The 15,981-nt window shown below is 41.3% G+C and overlaps 1 protein-coding gene across 1 annotated transcript in view; it reads left to right on the forward strand.

The window, feature by feature from the left end:
- Positions 1-15,981, forward strand: part of JAZF1 (JAZF zinc finger 1) — a 158,161-nt gene that overhangs the window by 129,129 nt on the left and 13,051 nt on the right. The window contains exon 3 of the mRNA XM_008566526.1: positions 10,178-10,347. Coding sequence (XP_008564748.1) covers positions 10,178-10,347 — 170 coding nt within the window. The remainder of the gene's footprint in view (positions 1-10,177; positions 10,348-15,981) is intronic.

The following is a 15,981-nucleotide window of genomic DNA, read 5'->3' on the forward strand; positions in this document are numbered from 1 at the left end:
AGGGCCCAGCAATTCATTAGAAAGTGTAAAGTCCTATGGAGAGCTTACTTTTGGCTTGGAAAACCAGGTCCGATTCCATAGTTAAGGAGGAGGTGGGGGAGATGGCATTCCAAGAATGAGCTGAGGCCTAGGAACAAGGCAGTGAAGAATTTTCCAAGCACGGTGCGTGGTCCCCGGAGCCATTCGTGCGTCGTCTGTTGTCGTCACCCGATGCCAGCTCATTTAGACTACTGTTGCTTCCGCTCCTATAAAGTGGGTCAGTACCAATGACAGCTCATTTATCATGATAAATCTATAAGGAAGAAAGGCAACTCTTTGTTAATGTACTTGCCAGAATTTGACACCCCAGGAGGGTTTTAATTTGCTGTCACTGCAGTTACAACTTTTGCATGAATATTAATGATCTGCATTATGAGAAAAGTGTGGTGTGTTGGGTTTCCAGAAAAGGTTGACTTAATTTTATCTATCCGTATGTCACTATCTTATGTTTTGGACTACAAAGAATGAGAGCTCTAAAGGTTCTGAAGCAGAGTTGGGCCATCTCCACAGAGGGGCTTGGGGAGGATGGACGGATGTGAAGTCACCCGTGTGGCAAGCGCGAGCGGGACCTGAACAGAGGTGCACAGCAGCACAGGTGCACCTGTGGCAGGTGCACGCATGTGGGCAGGGGTCCCAGACTGCCTTGTTTTGTCATGTGATTCATGAAATCGACTGACTTCTTACCCACTTTGCTGACAACCTGTAGAAGTTCCTCGGCAGTCCTATGGAGGGTATTTGTCCTCATCCTATCTTCTGGTTTTGCTCACTTCAAATACTGAAATGATCTTTTGGGGCTACCGAAAGGCACCCCATCGGCTGCTGTCCTCCCCACCTCAGGCCCCACCATGGGGATTGTGAAACTGTGGGGTATGAAAATGGAAAATTCAACCCGAGAAAGATTAGTGGCAGCCAAATTTTACATGTGACAGTGCTAGGCTTTTTCCTGTAGAAACTCTAACATTAGTGAATGTCATTTATAAATTGATGAATCATGCAGCACATGGAGTGAAGCACAGAGATTTTAGGCCCAGGGGGAAGCTCTGGCTTTGGCCACAGTCAGATGGTCAGAAATCTGGGGAGGGGGCCTGCTTGGAGTGGTCCTGCCTGGTGCTAAAGCAACATGGGGATATTTGGAAAGCACCAAAGTGGTTTTCTCATCTGATTCTATCTGAATTCCCCTGAAAAAAAAGCAGGGATGTGTGGCTTTCTAGCCTATACTTGCTTCCAGTGATGGTGGCCCCAGTCCTGTGATACTGAACATGATACTTCACATCTCACAGCAGAGTTAGAAGCCAAGGTGGTAGATACTATGGCAGGAAGAGGGCAGAAGCCAGTGGTAGGAAGGGCTTGAGATGGAACTTCTGGGGTGCTGGCAGGGTTCTGTTTTTTTATCTGGGTGCTCTGTCCTTAGGGGTAGTCCAAATCCAACAAATAGTCCATTTTTGAGTGTGCACTTCTCTATATGCATATTATTCTTCAGTAAAGTGTATTTAAAAACTTTTTAAAAAATTGATTAATCATATGTATCAGTCTGTTTTTGTGTTGCTATACAGAATACCTGAGACTAGGTAACTTATAAAGAACAGAGGTTTATTTGGCTTATGATTCTGGGACAGCTGCATCTGGTCCAGGCCTCAGGCTGCTTCTACTCACGGCAGAAAGCAGCAGGCAGCCAGCAGGTACAAGCAGATCACATGGCGAGAGGAAGCGAGAGAGAGAGAGAGAGAGAGAGAGAGAGAGAGAGAGAGGAGGTGCCAGCGTCCATTAAACAACTAGCTCTCATGGGAACTAATAGAATGAGAACTCACTCACCACCCCTCCTCCCCCAGGGGAGAGCATTAATCCATTCATGAGGGATCTGCCCCCGTAACTCAAACAGCTCCCAACACTGCCACATGGGGATCATATTTCCACGAGTTTTGGGAGGACAACACCTCCAAACTCTTATCGGTCATATCTAAGACTAAGAAGAGCCTTACAAAAACACTATCACGGCTCTTCTTTGAAGGACTGGATGGCAGGGCCCCATCACTCAGCTATCACCAGGCACACCCTGCCATTTCTCATGTGCCCATATGCTGCACGCTGTGTGTGGTTGTGAGCGACTCCACACGATGTGTGCATTTTCCTTCCTCCCCAGGGCATTTCCAGGGCCTTGCTTTGTCTGTTGCTTCTTTTTCACACACACACCCCTCCCCAGTACAGGGGATATTCAATGTGAAAATAAAGCAAAGGAACACAAACTTTGGAACCAAGACCCAAGTACCAGTCTCAGTGGACCTGCTTCTGGCCAGGTGACCTTGAGCACATCCCTCATGCCCCTTCACCCCAGCTTTCCCCTCTGTTAACCAGGGGAGACAAGGCTGATTAGGTGGGAAGCACCACGCTCATAGGATGCACCCAACCTAAATGCCAAAGGCACCCCTCATCTCCTCCTGGCTCATCTGATTCTATCTGAATTCCCCTGGAATGCATGTGTGAAACAAAACTTGCCCATTCATGGGCAGCTATGATTTTTATTAAGAAAAAGAAATCCAAGTAAGCACAGGTAGGTTTAGGTATACAGAGAAGTGCCAGAATTTAGGGAGCAAATGACTTAAAGCAAAAGGAGGCCAAATTTAAAAAAAATAGGCATTTTGGCTATCATGCCATATACATGTTCCTCAAATCTTCATATGTTGCCCATTTGTTCACTAAAAAATAACAGGGCATGTGGGAGAACTAGAGTTGGAATAGACCCTCAAAACCATGGAACTTTGTAACCGGAGCATCAGTGAAAACAATGTACATCCTAATAAAAACAATTGCTTGGCTAAATCTCCCCTGTTGTGTTTACCCAGCATCACAGTCAGTGGATCCTTTGTGTCTTTAAACTTTGGGGGCCCCTTTGAAATGCAGATCTTTGAAGGCAGTCTAGAGAAAGGTTTCATCAAAATTAAAAATCTGATCCAGTTGATTCTTGTTTTAAAATACAAGGGAAAATTAAGTCCGTAAAGTTGCAGGATACAAAACTAATACAAAAATCAGTAGCATTTCTGTGTATAAATAACCAAGCACCTAGTTGAATAAGAAATCAGGAAAATAATTCCACTTACAATAGCATCAAAAAAAGGTTTTTTTAAGTATAAATTTAACCAAAGAAGTGAAAGATCTGTACACTGAAAATTATAAGACATTGATGAAAGAAATTGAAGAAGACACAAACAAGTGGAAAGATATCCCATGCTCATGAATCAGAAGAATTAATATTATTAAAACCTACATACTACCCAAAGCATTATGCATATTGATTCAACACAATCCCTATCAAAATCCCAATGGCATTCTTCACAGAAATAGAAAAAACAATCCTAAAACTCATATATGGAACCACAAAGGATCCTGAATAGTCAAAGCAATCCTAAGAAAGGAAAACAAAGTTGGAAGCATCACACTTCCTGGTTTAAAATTATATTACAAAACTGTAGTAATCAAAACAGCATGACACTGGCATAAAAGCATACATATAGACCAGTGGAACAGAATAAAGAGCCTAGAAATAAATCTAAATATATGAGGGGTCTTCAAAAAGTTCATGAAAAGATTCATATTATTTTTTATCTTTTTCCACAAACATTTTGAAGTACCTTTGTATACAGTCAACTAATTTTTTACAGGAGCACCAAGAGGACACAATAGGGAAAGGATAGTCTCTGCGATAAATGATGCTGGGAAAACTGGGTTTGCAAATGCAAAAGAATGAAATTGGACCCTTATCTTATACCATACACAAAAATCAACTCAAAGTGGATAAAAGACCTAAACATAAGACCTGAAACCATAAAACTCTTAGAAAAGAACATGGCGGGGGAGGGAGTCTCCTTGACTTTGGCCTTGGCAATAATTTTTTGGATATCAAACCAAAAGCTCTGGCTACAAAAACAGAAATAACGGAGACTACATCATACTAAAAACTTCTGCACAGCAAAGGAAACAACAAAATGAAACAACAACCTATGGATTAGGAAAAAATATTTGCAAACCATGTATCTAAAAAGAAGTTAATATTCAAATTTTATGATGAACTTATACAACTCAATAGCAGAAAAACAAATAACCTGGTTTAAAAATGGACAAAGGGGGCCGGCCCGGTGGCGCACTGGATAGTGCGCTGCTTGGGAAGCGCGGCGGCGCTCCCGCCCGAGGGTTCGGATCCCACATACAGACCGGTTCCCGCTCACTGGCTGAGCGAGGTGCGGGAGCAGCACCGAGGGTTGCGGTCCCGTTGCCGGTCCCCGGTCCGGTACGGGGGCGACACTGAGGGTTGCGATCCGTTGCCGGACACGGAAAAAGACAAAAGACACAAAAAAAAATGGACAAAGGACCTGAACAGACATTTCTCCAAAGAAGACATAAAAATAGCCAACAGGTATATGAAAAGGTGCTCAAATCACTACTCATCAGGGAAGTGCAAATCAAAACCACACAATGATACATTAGGTCATGTTCAGCAGGATGTCTGTTATCAAAAAGTCAAAAGATAACAGATGTTGGCAAGGGTCTGCAGAAGAGGGGACCCTTGCACACTGTTGGTGGGACTGTAGATTGATGCAGCCATGATGGAAATCGGGATGGAGGTTCCTGAAGAAATTAAAGCAATCTCTCTTCTGGGTGTATATCTAAAGGAAATGAAATCACCATCTTATAAAGGTATCTACACTCCCATGTGTATTGCAGCATTACCAACAATAGCCAAGATATGGAAACAACCTAAGTGTCCATTAATGAATAAATAGATAAAGAAACTTTGGAATATATGTACAATGGAATATTATCCAGCCTTAAAAAAGAATGAGATCATGCCATTTGCCACAACATGGGCGAGACTGGAGGACGTGAAATAAGCCAGACGCAGAAAGAATTGTGTGATTTCACTTATATATGGAATGTAAAAGAAAAAAAAAGTCAAATATACAGAAATAAAACAATGGCTAAAGGATGAGGGTGAAAAATGGGGAGACAAGGGTCGGAGATACGAAGCAGATATGTAGGATGAACAAGTCTGAAGCTCTCATGTGCAACATGGGTACCTGTGTGGGATGAGAGGTATGTTAATTTGCTTCAATATAGTAATCCTTTTACTATCTCCATGTATCCCATAACATCATGTTAAACCTTAAAATACACAAAGTTTATTAATATAATTAATTAACATACGGGGAAATGTGTTCGTGGTTGGCTCTGCACAGCAGTCTCTCCGGATGGTACTACCCGGAGCCACCACTGGGGGGCGCTTCCTGAAGCCACTAAGCTAGCTACTTTTGCTCTGAGGAAGCCACTTCCGTGGAATTTTCCTTTTGTTTGTTTGTTTGTTTGTTGGCAGCTAGTGGGTATGGGGTTCCAAACCCTTGACTTTGGTTTTACACCCTCTAACCAACTGAGGCCAGCCAGTGCTGTTTTTCTTTAACTGAGGTCTGCAGGCTTCTCTTTAGTTGTGAGAAAGCTTTCCTCTGGGCCTTTCCAGACATTAAAGTACGGGCAGGGGTGGCTGGTACATAATAGTGGGTATGGGGTTCCAAACCCTTGACTTTGGTTTTACACCCTCTAACCAACTGAGGCCAACTGAGGTCTGCAGGCTTCTCTTTAGTTGTGAGAAAGCTTTCCTCTGGGCCTTTCCAGACATTAAAGTACGGGCAGGGGTGGCTGGTACATAACAGGTGTTTTTCTGTTTTGTTTTAACATTTGTGGATGGTGGAGGACACAGAACAAGAATTTCATCTCATTTCTTCCTTATCCCTCTGTCTCCTGTCATGGAGCCCAGCGTCTCCCCTTTGCGCTTATAAGACGATGCCAGACAGGACTTTAATGATTGCCCACTCTGCGCATGATGGGTGTTGGATAAGTGTCTACTGTATAAATCAATGAGCGCATCCATTCCTGAACGCACCGTCCTTCTCCCCTAGCGTAGTCCAAGGCCTCATTTACCCCTGATCACCTCAACGCTGACTGTGATGTGCCCATCTGACCCCTGCCTGCACTGAAGGGCTGGCCTGGAGGGCAGTGGGCTCAAAGGAGATATTAAATCTTTACACTTACTTATTAAAATATTTATTAAAGTTATTAACGCATATACTTATTAAGATTTTTATATTTATTTTATCCTCACCCTATTTACTTCTTTCCATATGGGTTTTATATGGCATTATACTAAAAACATTCTCACACACTCATACTTAGGGAGCAGTGTTCCAGATTTTTTATTGACTGGGGTGTAGGAAAAGGTTGGGAGACAATTGCAAGGAGAAGCAGCCTTGCTGTCACCTGTGTTCCCTGTGTGGGTGAGTAGTTCCCTAGTAAAGATCTGGAGCCTGCTGGGAACTCGTTCACTCTAAAGTTAGTTTTGAGATAGCAGCAGATGAAGCAGAAATTGAAGATAAATGAAATTGAGGTCCATTTTTCTGTTTTGGAAAGACATGAGGACATTAATAAAGAAGAGAGGGTTGGCCCAGATGTTTTTAGCTCTTTCTAGAGTTCTAAGATGTTTGAAAGAGACTAAGAGCAGCTGGGTTTTTTTTTTTTTTTTGGCCTCAAATGTTTTCTGCAGGATACTACAGTCCCTACCAGCATGTGTTCCAGTTGGGGCCACTGAGGGGATGCCAGTATCTGCATATGTGCAACTTGGGAGGCACCCCCCACCCCAACCCAGTTTCTCTGCTGCTGTAGCAGGCCCTCTGGCTGCCAGGAGAAGGAACAGCCACCCCACGTTGTTGACACTTCTGTTCAGTGAAAGGGAAGCATTTTGTGTATAGTCAGACAAACAACAGGAGCTCCCCCACATGTTCCTGTGGTTTAGAAAGGCAGCCGTCCTCAAGAGAGAGCAAGGGAACAGTGGATAAGATAAAGGAACTGCTCACATGGCATTTTATTTCCTTACCAAATTCTCCTTTAATGCTTACCATGTTCCAGGCATGGTTCTAAGTACTTCTAAAAGCAGAAACTCAATCACTCTTTGCCATAACTTTAAGGGGTGGGTACTATTATTAGCCCATTTTACAGATGAGTATTCTGAGGCTCGGAGAGGTGGTGTCACTTGCCTGAGGTCACTCAGCTTGTCAGTGGCAGCACCAGGACCCACACAGGTACTCAGGCCCCAGCCTGTGCTGCCAGCTTGGTCTGCGCAGCCCCACTGGAGATGGGGAGGTAGGGTATGCTGCACTCTGCCTGTGCTGGGGAGCGCAAGGCCGTCGCCGCCTGTCCTAACATGGACTCCGTCCTGCCTTTTTTTCTAGCAGATTCCCAACCCTTTCAGAATTATCTTATTTTTGTTTGATTTCACAACAGGCCTTTCTAAAAATAATATTTTATATGTAATATGTGTATGTAATTACATATAAATTACAAAAATGATATACACTGTCTTCTATTTTTTGAGCACTTACTATGTGGCAGTTCTCCTATGCTGGGTGTTCTATAGACACTAATTCTTTTTTATATATATAAAATAATGTTTATTGTAAAGCTTTTTGAAACTAAAAGAAATTACAATAGAGAAAATATAATTATTATGTATTTATGGGATACAGTTATATTTCAATACATGTATAAAATGTGTGATGGTTAAATCAGGGTAGTTAGAATATTTATCATCACAAAAATTTATCATTTATAGACACTAATTCTAATCCCTAAGTCTCAAGAAAGAGATTTGTGCACATTTCATGGAAGAGAAAGTAGAAGCCAAGAGCTCATCTTTCAGCTAATGAAAGCCAAAACAAGAACCCAGGTCTGTGCCGTGCTTCATTGTTATGGGACACAATTGAGTAGAAACAGATCTATCTTTAACCCCATCTGAGGGAGATGACTAGTTTCACCAGATACCCAAAGGACCTTACCGTACTCGAATGACTAGGAGGGGTGGCCCAGTTTGCCTGGACAGTCCCGACTTAGGCTTGTCACCCCAACACTCCCTTTCACTCTCATAAGCATCCCGATGTGGACCATAAGTTATGTGGTCCCCTGCCGGCCCTGCCTGTGGCTGGATGCCATGTGGTTTCCAGGCGACTGTACACAGCATCAACCCCTCAGGGTCTGGGCCCTTTTGATCCAGTGGAGTTTTGAAGTTTTATCTTCTGCTGGGCTTCATTAAGCCCTCAGTTGGTCTGAGGTTCCCCAGCCTCCCCCTTCACCCCCCAATTGTAAATGTTGCGTGGTTCTTGTTATTCAGGTTAACAAATTAGCCCAATTAGATGGGTAAATGAGTCATTCTAGCCTTCTGAAGTCCTGCTGGAGGAGCTTTGCGAAATAGCATTTATAGTTTTCTAATAAGCAATTTAAAGGACACCAGCATGTGGCATTTGTTTAAGAATAAAATGTCTTAAACAATGTCCTACTTAAAAACAGATTTCGAGAGGATAGGCTCAGAGGGACGCAGAGGAATAGTGCCTCTGTGTTGTTTTGTTCGAGCATTTCCAAGCCGGCGCTCTCATATTTGGGAACTATAGCCAAGCATACCAGGGTTTACTGAAACCCACATTTCATTCCTAAGCCTCATTTTTGCCAAATTATTTTTTCTGTGCCACCCAAGATTTCCTAACAGGCAGGCTTCAAAACAGACTGCTTTGAATTCCATCTGAGTGGTAAATGGTGAAGAACCAGCAGCTGAAAGGAGGTTGAAAGAGACTCCTCAGAGGAGCCTCGAGAGAGCTGCTGGCATTGGGGGATGGGAAGCAACGTGGGAAAAACTGACATCCCTTAACAGCTAATTGAGGATGAGTAAGTGTTTTATCCTCACCAGGGCTCAGTTTCCTCATGTGCATCAAAGTGACAATAATCCCCACCTCATAGGGTTCCGGGAGGATTAAATGAGATAATGCATATAGTGTGGCTGAAACACAATAGGCAGTCAATAAACCTGAGGTCCCTTCCTTCCTTCCTGGATCCTTTCAACTTTTAGCCTCAGATGCTGGCATCCCTGTAACTGGCTCAACTAGCTCTTCAAACAATCTTATTAATGCCTATTAAAATGAAGCCCAATAAAAGTGCCAGTATTTGGTGTTGAGATAATTGATGTAGCAGAGTGAGCCCTGAAGCACCCTGCAGGCCCCTGTACCTCACACCTGGGGGATGAATTTCACAACTGTAATTGCTACCATATAATTCTTATTAATGTTGTGCTATAATTCCTATTTATTCCACAGGGCTTGTAAATGCATTAGGACTTGTCAACATATTATTTTACACTGTTTATGATCTGTAGAATTATGTCCTTCAGGGTTGTATTGTGCAAAAGCTCAAAATAAATGGCTTTGGGCCTCATTAAAAAAGAGCAAAAAGCAGCTGCTTGTTGAAGTGGTTCTCCAACACCGCCGTCCTGAGAAGTCAGTAAAGTAAATTTCTAACTCAATTCTTAGCAGAGTCCTTAACCTTTAGGAATAGATGAGAATCAGTCCCCTCTTCCTGCCTGAACTGTGTGACCGTGACGGGTCAGCCCTACCAGGAAATGTGTGTAGGGAAAGGTGGATGCAGTTCCTAGGGGCAGTGTGCAGGGAATCGCCTTGTCTTCCAGAAGCAGCCTGCATTCCAACGCTGACAGCTTGTCCTCCGAGCTCCTGGCGTTTCTGCCCCCACCCCGCTCCCTAGCTTGGTATATAACCCCCTTTTAGTTCCAAGTTTCCTCATGGTCTTTCCAGCTCAAATCTACACAGAAAAAGATCCAAAATTTATTCCACTGGAGTATGAATACCTAATAAGTAGGAAATATAATTCCCCGCAGAGATTTTTGTATTTAGGCCAATAAAGGGAACAGAATTCTATCCATTGTTTGTGGGGAGGGGTCTGCCATTGTTGGTTATTTGTGGTTTTGGTCTCAGAGCCTTCCCAGGACTTTGCAAACACAAGCTGGCCTGCCATGGAATCAACTTCAGGTTCTTGCTCAGCCAGGTCTTAGCCAGATGTTGTTGGAAAGCTCTTCCCTGGTCTCTAGGTGGGAAGGCTGGTCTCTTCCTCCCAGGGCTGTGTTTGCAGTCCCTTGGTGCCCAGATGCCCTCTCTAAAGGCACTTGGAGCTGCCATGCCTCTGCCAGTCCTTCTGTCCTGGGGGTGGCTGAGGGAACCTATGGGAGGTGGCTGCTGCTGACAGTCCTTGAACTTCTCTCCCACAGGCAGTGAGTACGACGAGGAGGAGGTGGACTACGAGGAGTCGGACAGCGATGAGTCCTGGACCACAGAGAGCGCCATCAGCTCTGAAGCCATCCTCAGCTCCATGTGCATGAACGGGGGGGAAGAGAAGCCTTTCGCCTGCCCTGTCCCTGGATGTAAAAAAAGATACAAGGTAAAAGAGGTGCCACCGTGCTTGGCATAACCACGTGGAAAAAGAGCAAGTTTCTTGTAAGATAGCAGCCCCTTCTCAATTCTAAAGCGAGTATATGGGCCAGGGAGAGGTGTTTCCATCTCCTGTGCTAACTGGGCTCATGGTCCCCACACACACGTGTGCACGGGGTGCCCTCGGGAGAATGCTGGCACGTGGATCCTGGGTGTTCCCCATTCACTGACCTGTGTGGGATCTGGGGGTCAAATGAGATCTTTTGTAGGAAGACCATGTCTTTGATATTCTTCAAATTCATGTCATACTGGGGTGGGGGGCCTGTCAGAATATCAAATGTGTCAACCTTATTTATTTGCCAAACACCCTCCCCAACGGATGGCTACAGGTGGCTCTCAGAAAACCGCTTTGAAGTCATAAAAGCCCCAGCTGGCTCACAGCCCTTTTGGAAAGTTGAGGGTATTTAGCTTCCAGCCGAGGAAGGTCTTACTCCCTTGCACCCATTGGCATGAAAGGGGATCAGGAGAAAGAGGGGCTTTGATATTTTTCTCACCAAACCTCCGACTTCAGTGTCAGCCCCTCTCTGTTGACCCATGTCTCTGAGGGCCTGACTCTGGGTGTCAGTGGACAGCTGGGGGCGCTAAATTTTCTGTTAAGCAAATTCTAAGGGACAAAACAATGAGCAACACTCACAGTGTTCAAGTGTGGGTCCAGAGGTCATTTTAAAAAACAAAATTGTGCTGACCGCTTAGCTCAGTTGGTTAGCACTCGGTGTTATAACACCAGGCTCAAGGGTTCAGATCCCTGTACCAGCCAGCCGTCAAAAAAACTCTCACACAAAAAAATAGAACAGCTAACACCACAGATAGTCCTTAAAGCCTGGCAGGCCCTATTGGAAGCCCTTAAAGCCTGGCAGGTCCTATTCAACAACCCTATGAGGAAGGAACTATTAATATCCCCATTTAAAAAAAAAGAAATTGCAAATTTTTGCATGAGGTGTTAGCAACTCTTTAAGATCCAACTGTGTGACAAATAAAAATCAGAAACATATCTAGTACATTTGATGATAATTCTAATTTACTTAGCGGATTGTTTTTTTAAAAAGGCTTGAAAAATGTGATAGCATAAGCACTTCTTATATTGCTCCTTCTTAAAAGTTTCTCTGAGTACTAAAAAAAAAATCTATTTCAGTACTTCTTACACCTGCTTCTGATAGAAAAGCATGAAACACAAATGTTTCACAAAGGTAAGTGGTCCAAGGTTTCACCCACTCTTTGTACTGTTATTTTTTTCCCAGCAATAGTTCATTTATTTAAGTTTTTTTAAAATTGAAGCATAGTTGATTATACATATTTGTGAGGTACAGAGTTGAATATCAATACCTTTGTACAATGCGTGATGATCAAATCAGGATAATTAGAATGTTCGTCGTTACAAAACGTAATCATTCCTTGTGCCCATCAGCCAATTTCTTACTAATCCCCCTCCTCCACCTCCAATAACCACAGTTCTGTTCCCTCCTTCTGAAAGTTCAGTGTATTATTGTGATTCTTTCTTTCTTTCTTTTTCTTTCTTTCTTTCTTTTTTTCTTTTCTTTTCTTTTCTTTTCTTTTCTTTTCTTTTCTTTTCTTTTCTTTTCTTTTCTTTTCTTTTCTTTTCTTTTCTTTTCTTTTCTTTTCTTTTCTTTTCTTTTCTTTTCTTTTCTTTTCTTTTCTTTTCTTTTCTTTTCTTTTCTTTTCTTTTCTTTTCTTTTCTTTTCTTTTCTTTTCTTTTCTTTTCTTTTCTTTTCTTTTCTTTTCTTTTCTTTCTATGTATTTACTTTTTAGCTCACATTTATGAGTGAGGACATGTGGTATTTCTCTTTTTGTGCCTGGTTTGTTTCACTTCACATGATTTTCTCCAAGCATATGCATGCTGCTGTAAATGGCAGAATTTCGTTCTTTTTTATGGCTGAGTAGTATTCCATTTTGTATGTATACCACATTTTCCTTATCCAGTCATCCACTGACGGACATTTAGATTGGTTCCAACTCTTGGCTATTGTAAACAGAGCTGCAGTCAACACGGGAGTGCAGGTATCCCTTCAACATGATGATTTCCATTCCTTTGGGTATATACCCAGCAGTGGGATTGATAGATCATATGGCAGTTCTATCTGAAGTTGTCCCTGTTTTCCACAATGGCTGCAATAATTTACAGTCCCACAAACAGTGTAGGAGGGTTCCTGTTTGTCCTCATCCTCACCAGCATTTGTTATTCTCTGTCTTTTTGATAATATTCGGGGGTGAGATGATATCTCAATGTGGTTTTGATTTGCATTTCCCTGATGATTAGTGATGTTGAGCATTTTTTCATATACTTGTTGGCCATTTGTATGTCTTCTTTTGAAAAATGTCTATTTGGCTCCTTTGCCCATTTTTTAATCAGATTGGTTTTTTACTGTTAAGTTGTTTGAGTTCCTTGTATATTCTGGATATTAATTCCTTGTCAGATTTATAGTTTGCAAATATTTTCTCCCATTCTGTAGGATGTCTTTTCACTATGTTGATTGTTTCCTGTGCAGAAGCTTTTTAGTTTGATATAATCCCATTTGTTTATTTTTTCTTTTGTTGCCTGTGTTTTTGAAGTCTTATTCAAAAAGTCTCTGCCTAGTCCTACATTCTGAAGTGTTCCACCTGTATTTTCTTCTAGGAGTTTTGTAGTTTTGGGTCTTATATCCATTTTAATCCATTTTGAATTAATTCTTTAATCCATTGTGAGTTGATTTGGGTGTATGGTGAAATGTGTGGGTCTAGTTTCATTCTTCTACATATCCATTTGGTGAAGAGGCTGTCCTTTCTCCAATGTTTTCTAGGCACCTTTGTCAAAGATCAGTTGGCTGTAAGTAAATGGGTTGATTTCTGGTTCTCTATTCTGTTCCATTGGTCCCTGTGTCTGTTTTTATGACCATACCATGCTGTTTTTGTTACTATAGCTTTGTAGTATAGTTTCTTTTCTTTTTTTTTTAAAATTTATTTTCTTTTTCCTTTTTGTCTTTTTTCGTGTCCGGCAACGGATCGCAACCCTCAGTGTCACGCCCGTACCGGACCGGGACCGGCAACGGGATCGCAAACCTCGGTGCTGCGCCCGCACCTCGCTCAGCCAGTGAGCGGGAACCGGTCTGTATGTGGGATCCGAACGCTCGGCGGGAGCGCCGCCACACTCTCAAGCGGTGCACTGTAGCAGTGCGCCACCGGGCCGGCCCCTGTAGTATAGTTTCGAGTCTGGTAATGTAATACTAAGGCTTCTGGCCTTTTTTTTTTTGCTCAGGATTGCTTTGGCTATTCAGGGTCTTTTGTTGTTCCATATGGATTGTTAGGATTACTTTTTCTGTTTCTGTGAAGACTATCAGTGCTGTTTTGATAGGGATAGCATTGAATCTGTAGATCGCTTTGGGCAGTATGGACATTTTCACAGAGTTAACTCTTGCAATCCATGGTATTGGTATCCATGGTATTGGATCCTTTTGGTATCCTCTTTAATTTCTTTCACTAGTGATTTATAGTTCTCATTGTAGAGATCTTTTACCTCCTTGGTTAAATTTATTCCTAGGTATTTTATAATTTTGATACCTATTGTAAATAGGCTTGCTTTCTTGATTTCTTTTCTGCTAGTTTATTGTTGGTGTATAAAAACACTACTGATTTTTTTGTATTGATTTTGTCCTGCAACTTAACTGAATTTGTTTATCAGCTGTAAGAGTTTTTTGGTACAATTTTAAGGTTTTTCTATATATATAAGATCATGTCATCTGCAAACAGGGAAAATTTGACTTTGTCTTTTACAGTTTGGATGCCCTTTATTTCTTTCTCTTGCCAATTGCTCTGGCTAGTATTTCCAATACTGTATTGAATAGGCGCGGTGAGAGTGGACATCCTTGTCTTGTTCTGGTTCTCAAAGGAAAAACTTTCAGATTTTTTTTTCCCCCAGCTTTCAGATTTTCCTTATCCGGTATGATGTCGGTGGTGAGTTTATCATATATGGCTTCTATTGTGTTGAGATACTTTCCTTCTATACCTAATTTGTTGAGAGTCTTTATCATGAAGGGATGTTGAATGTTGTCAAATGATTTTTCTGTATCTGTTGCAATAATCATATGTCCTTGATTTTTTTGATGTGATGTATCACATTTATTGATTAGCATATGTTGAACTATCCTTGCATCCCTGGGATGAATCTGATCCAATCATGGTGTATAATCTTTTTGTTGTGCTGCTGTATTCTGTTTGCTAATATTCTGTTGAGGATTTTTACATCTGTGTTCAACAAGGATATTGACCTGTAGATTTCTTTTGTTGTGTCTTTGTCTGATTTTGGTATCACAGTGATGCTGGCCTCATAAAATGAGTTTGGGAAAATGGCCTCTTTCAATTTTTTGGAATAGTTTGAAAAGGATTGGTATTAATTCGTCTCTGAAGTTTTGGTAGAGTTCAGCAGTGAAGCCATCTGGTCCTGGGCTTTTCTTTGTTGGGAGACTGCTGTATACTGCTTCAATCTCATTGCTCATTATTGGTCTGTTCAGGTTTTGTTTCTTCTTGATTCTGTCTTGGTGGTTTGTGTGTGTCCAGAAATTTATCCATTTCCTCTATATTTTCCAATTTGTTGGAGTATAGTTATTCATAATAGTCTCTAATGATTAGTTGTAATGTCTCCTTTTTCATTTCTAATTTTTGTTATCTGGGTCTTCTCCTTTTTTTAGTTAGCCTAGCTAATGGTTTGTCTATTTTGATTATCTTCTCAAAAAACCAACTTTTTGTTTCATTGATCTTTTGTGTCGTCTTTTTTGGTCTCTTTCATTTAGTTCTGATCTAAATCATTTCTTTCCATCCACTAATTTGGGGATTGTTTTTATTTTTCTAATCCTTTGAGGTGTAACATTAGGTTGTTTATTTGAAGTCTTCCTACTCTTTTGATATAAGCATTTTTTGCAGTAAACTTATAAACTATCCTCATAGTATTGTTTTTGCAGTATCCCACAGGCTTTGGTAAGTTGTGCTTGTATTTTCATTTGATTCAAGGAATTTTTTGATTTCATGCTTTATTTCTTCTTTGACCCATTGGTCATTCTGGAGCATGTTTGATTTCTGTGTATTTGAATACTTTCCAAAGTTTTGTTTGTTGTTAGTTTCTAATTTTATTCCATTGTGGTCTAAAAATATACTTGGAATGATTTCAGTCTTTTTAAATTTGTTAAGACTTAATTTGTGGCCTAATATGTGATCTGTCCTAGAGAATGATCTGTGTGCTGATAAGAAGAATGTTTACTCTGCAGTTGTTGAACGAAATATTCTGTACACGTCTGTCAAGTCCATTTGGTCTAAAGTGCTGTTTAAAGCCAATATTTATTTCTCTGCTAATTTTTTGTCTAGATGATCTATTCAGTGCTGAGAGTGGCATGTTATTGTGTTGGGGTCTGTCTTTCCCCTTAGATCCAATAACAGTTGCTTTGTATATCTGGGTGCTCCAGTGTTGGATACATATGTATTTATGATTGTTATATCTTTTTGCTACATTGATCCTTTTATCATTACGTAATGTCCTTCTTTCTCTCTTTTTATTTTTTTTTTTAATTCTTTTTTTTTTTTTTTTTTTTTTTTTTTTTTT

Source organism: Galeopterus variegatus, unplaced genomic scaffold, assembly GCF_000696425.1.
Source record: "Galeopterus variegatus unplaced genomic scaffold, G_variegatus-3.0.2 Scaffold251, whole genome shotgun sequence".
In the NCBI taxonomy this organism is placed as follows: Eukaryota; Metazoa; Chordata; class Mammalia; order Dermoptera; family Cynocephalidae; genus Galeopterus; species Galeopterus variegatus.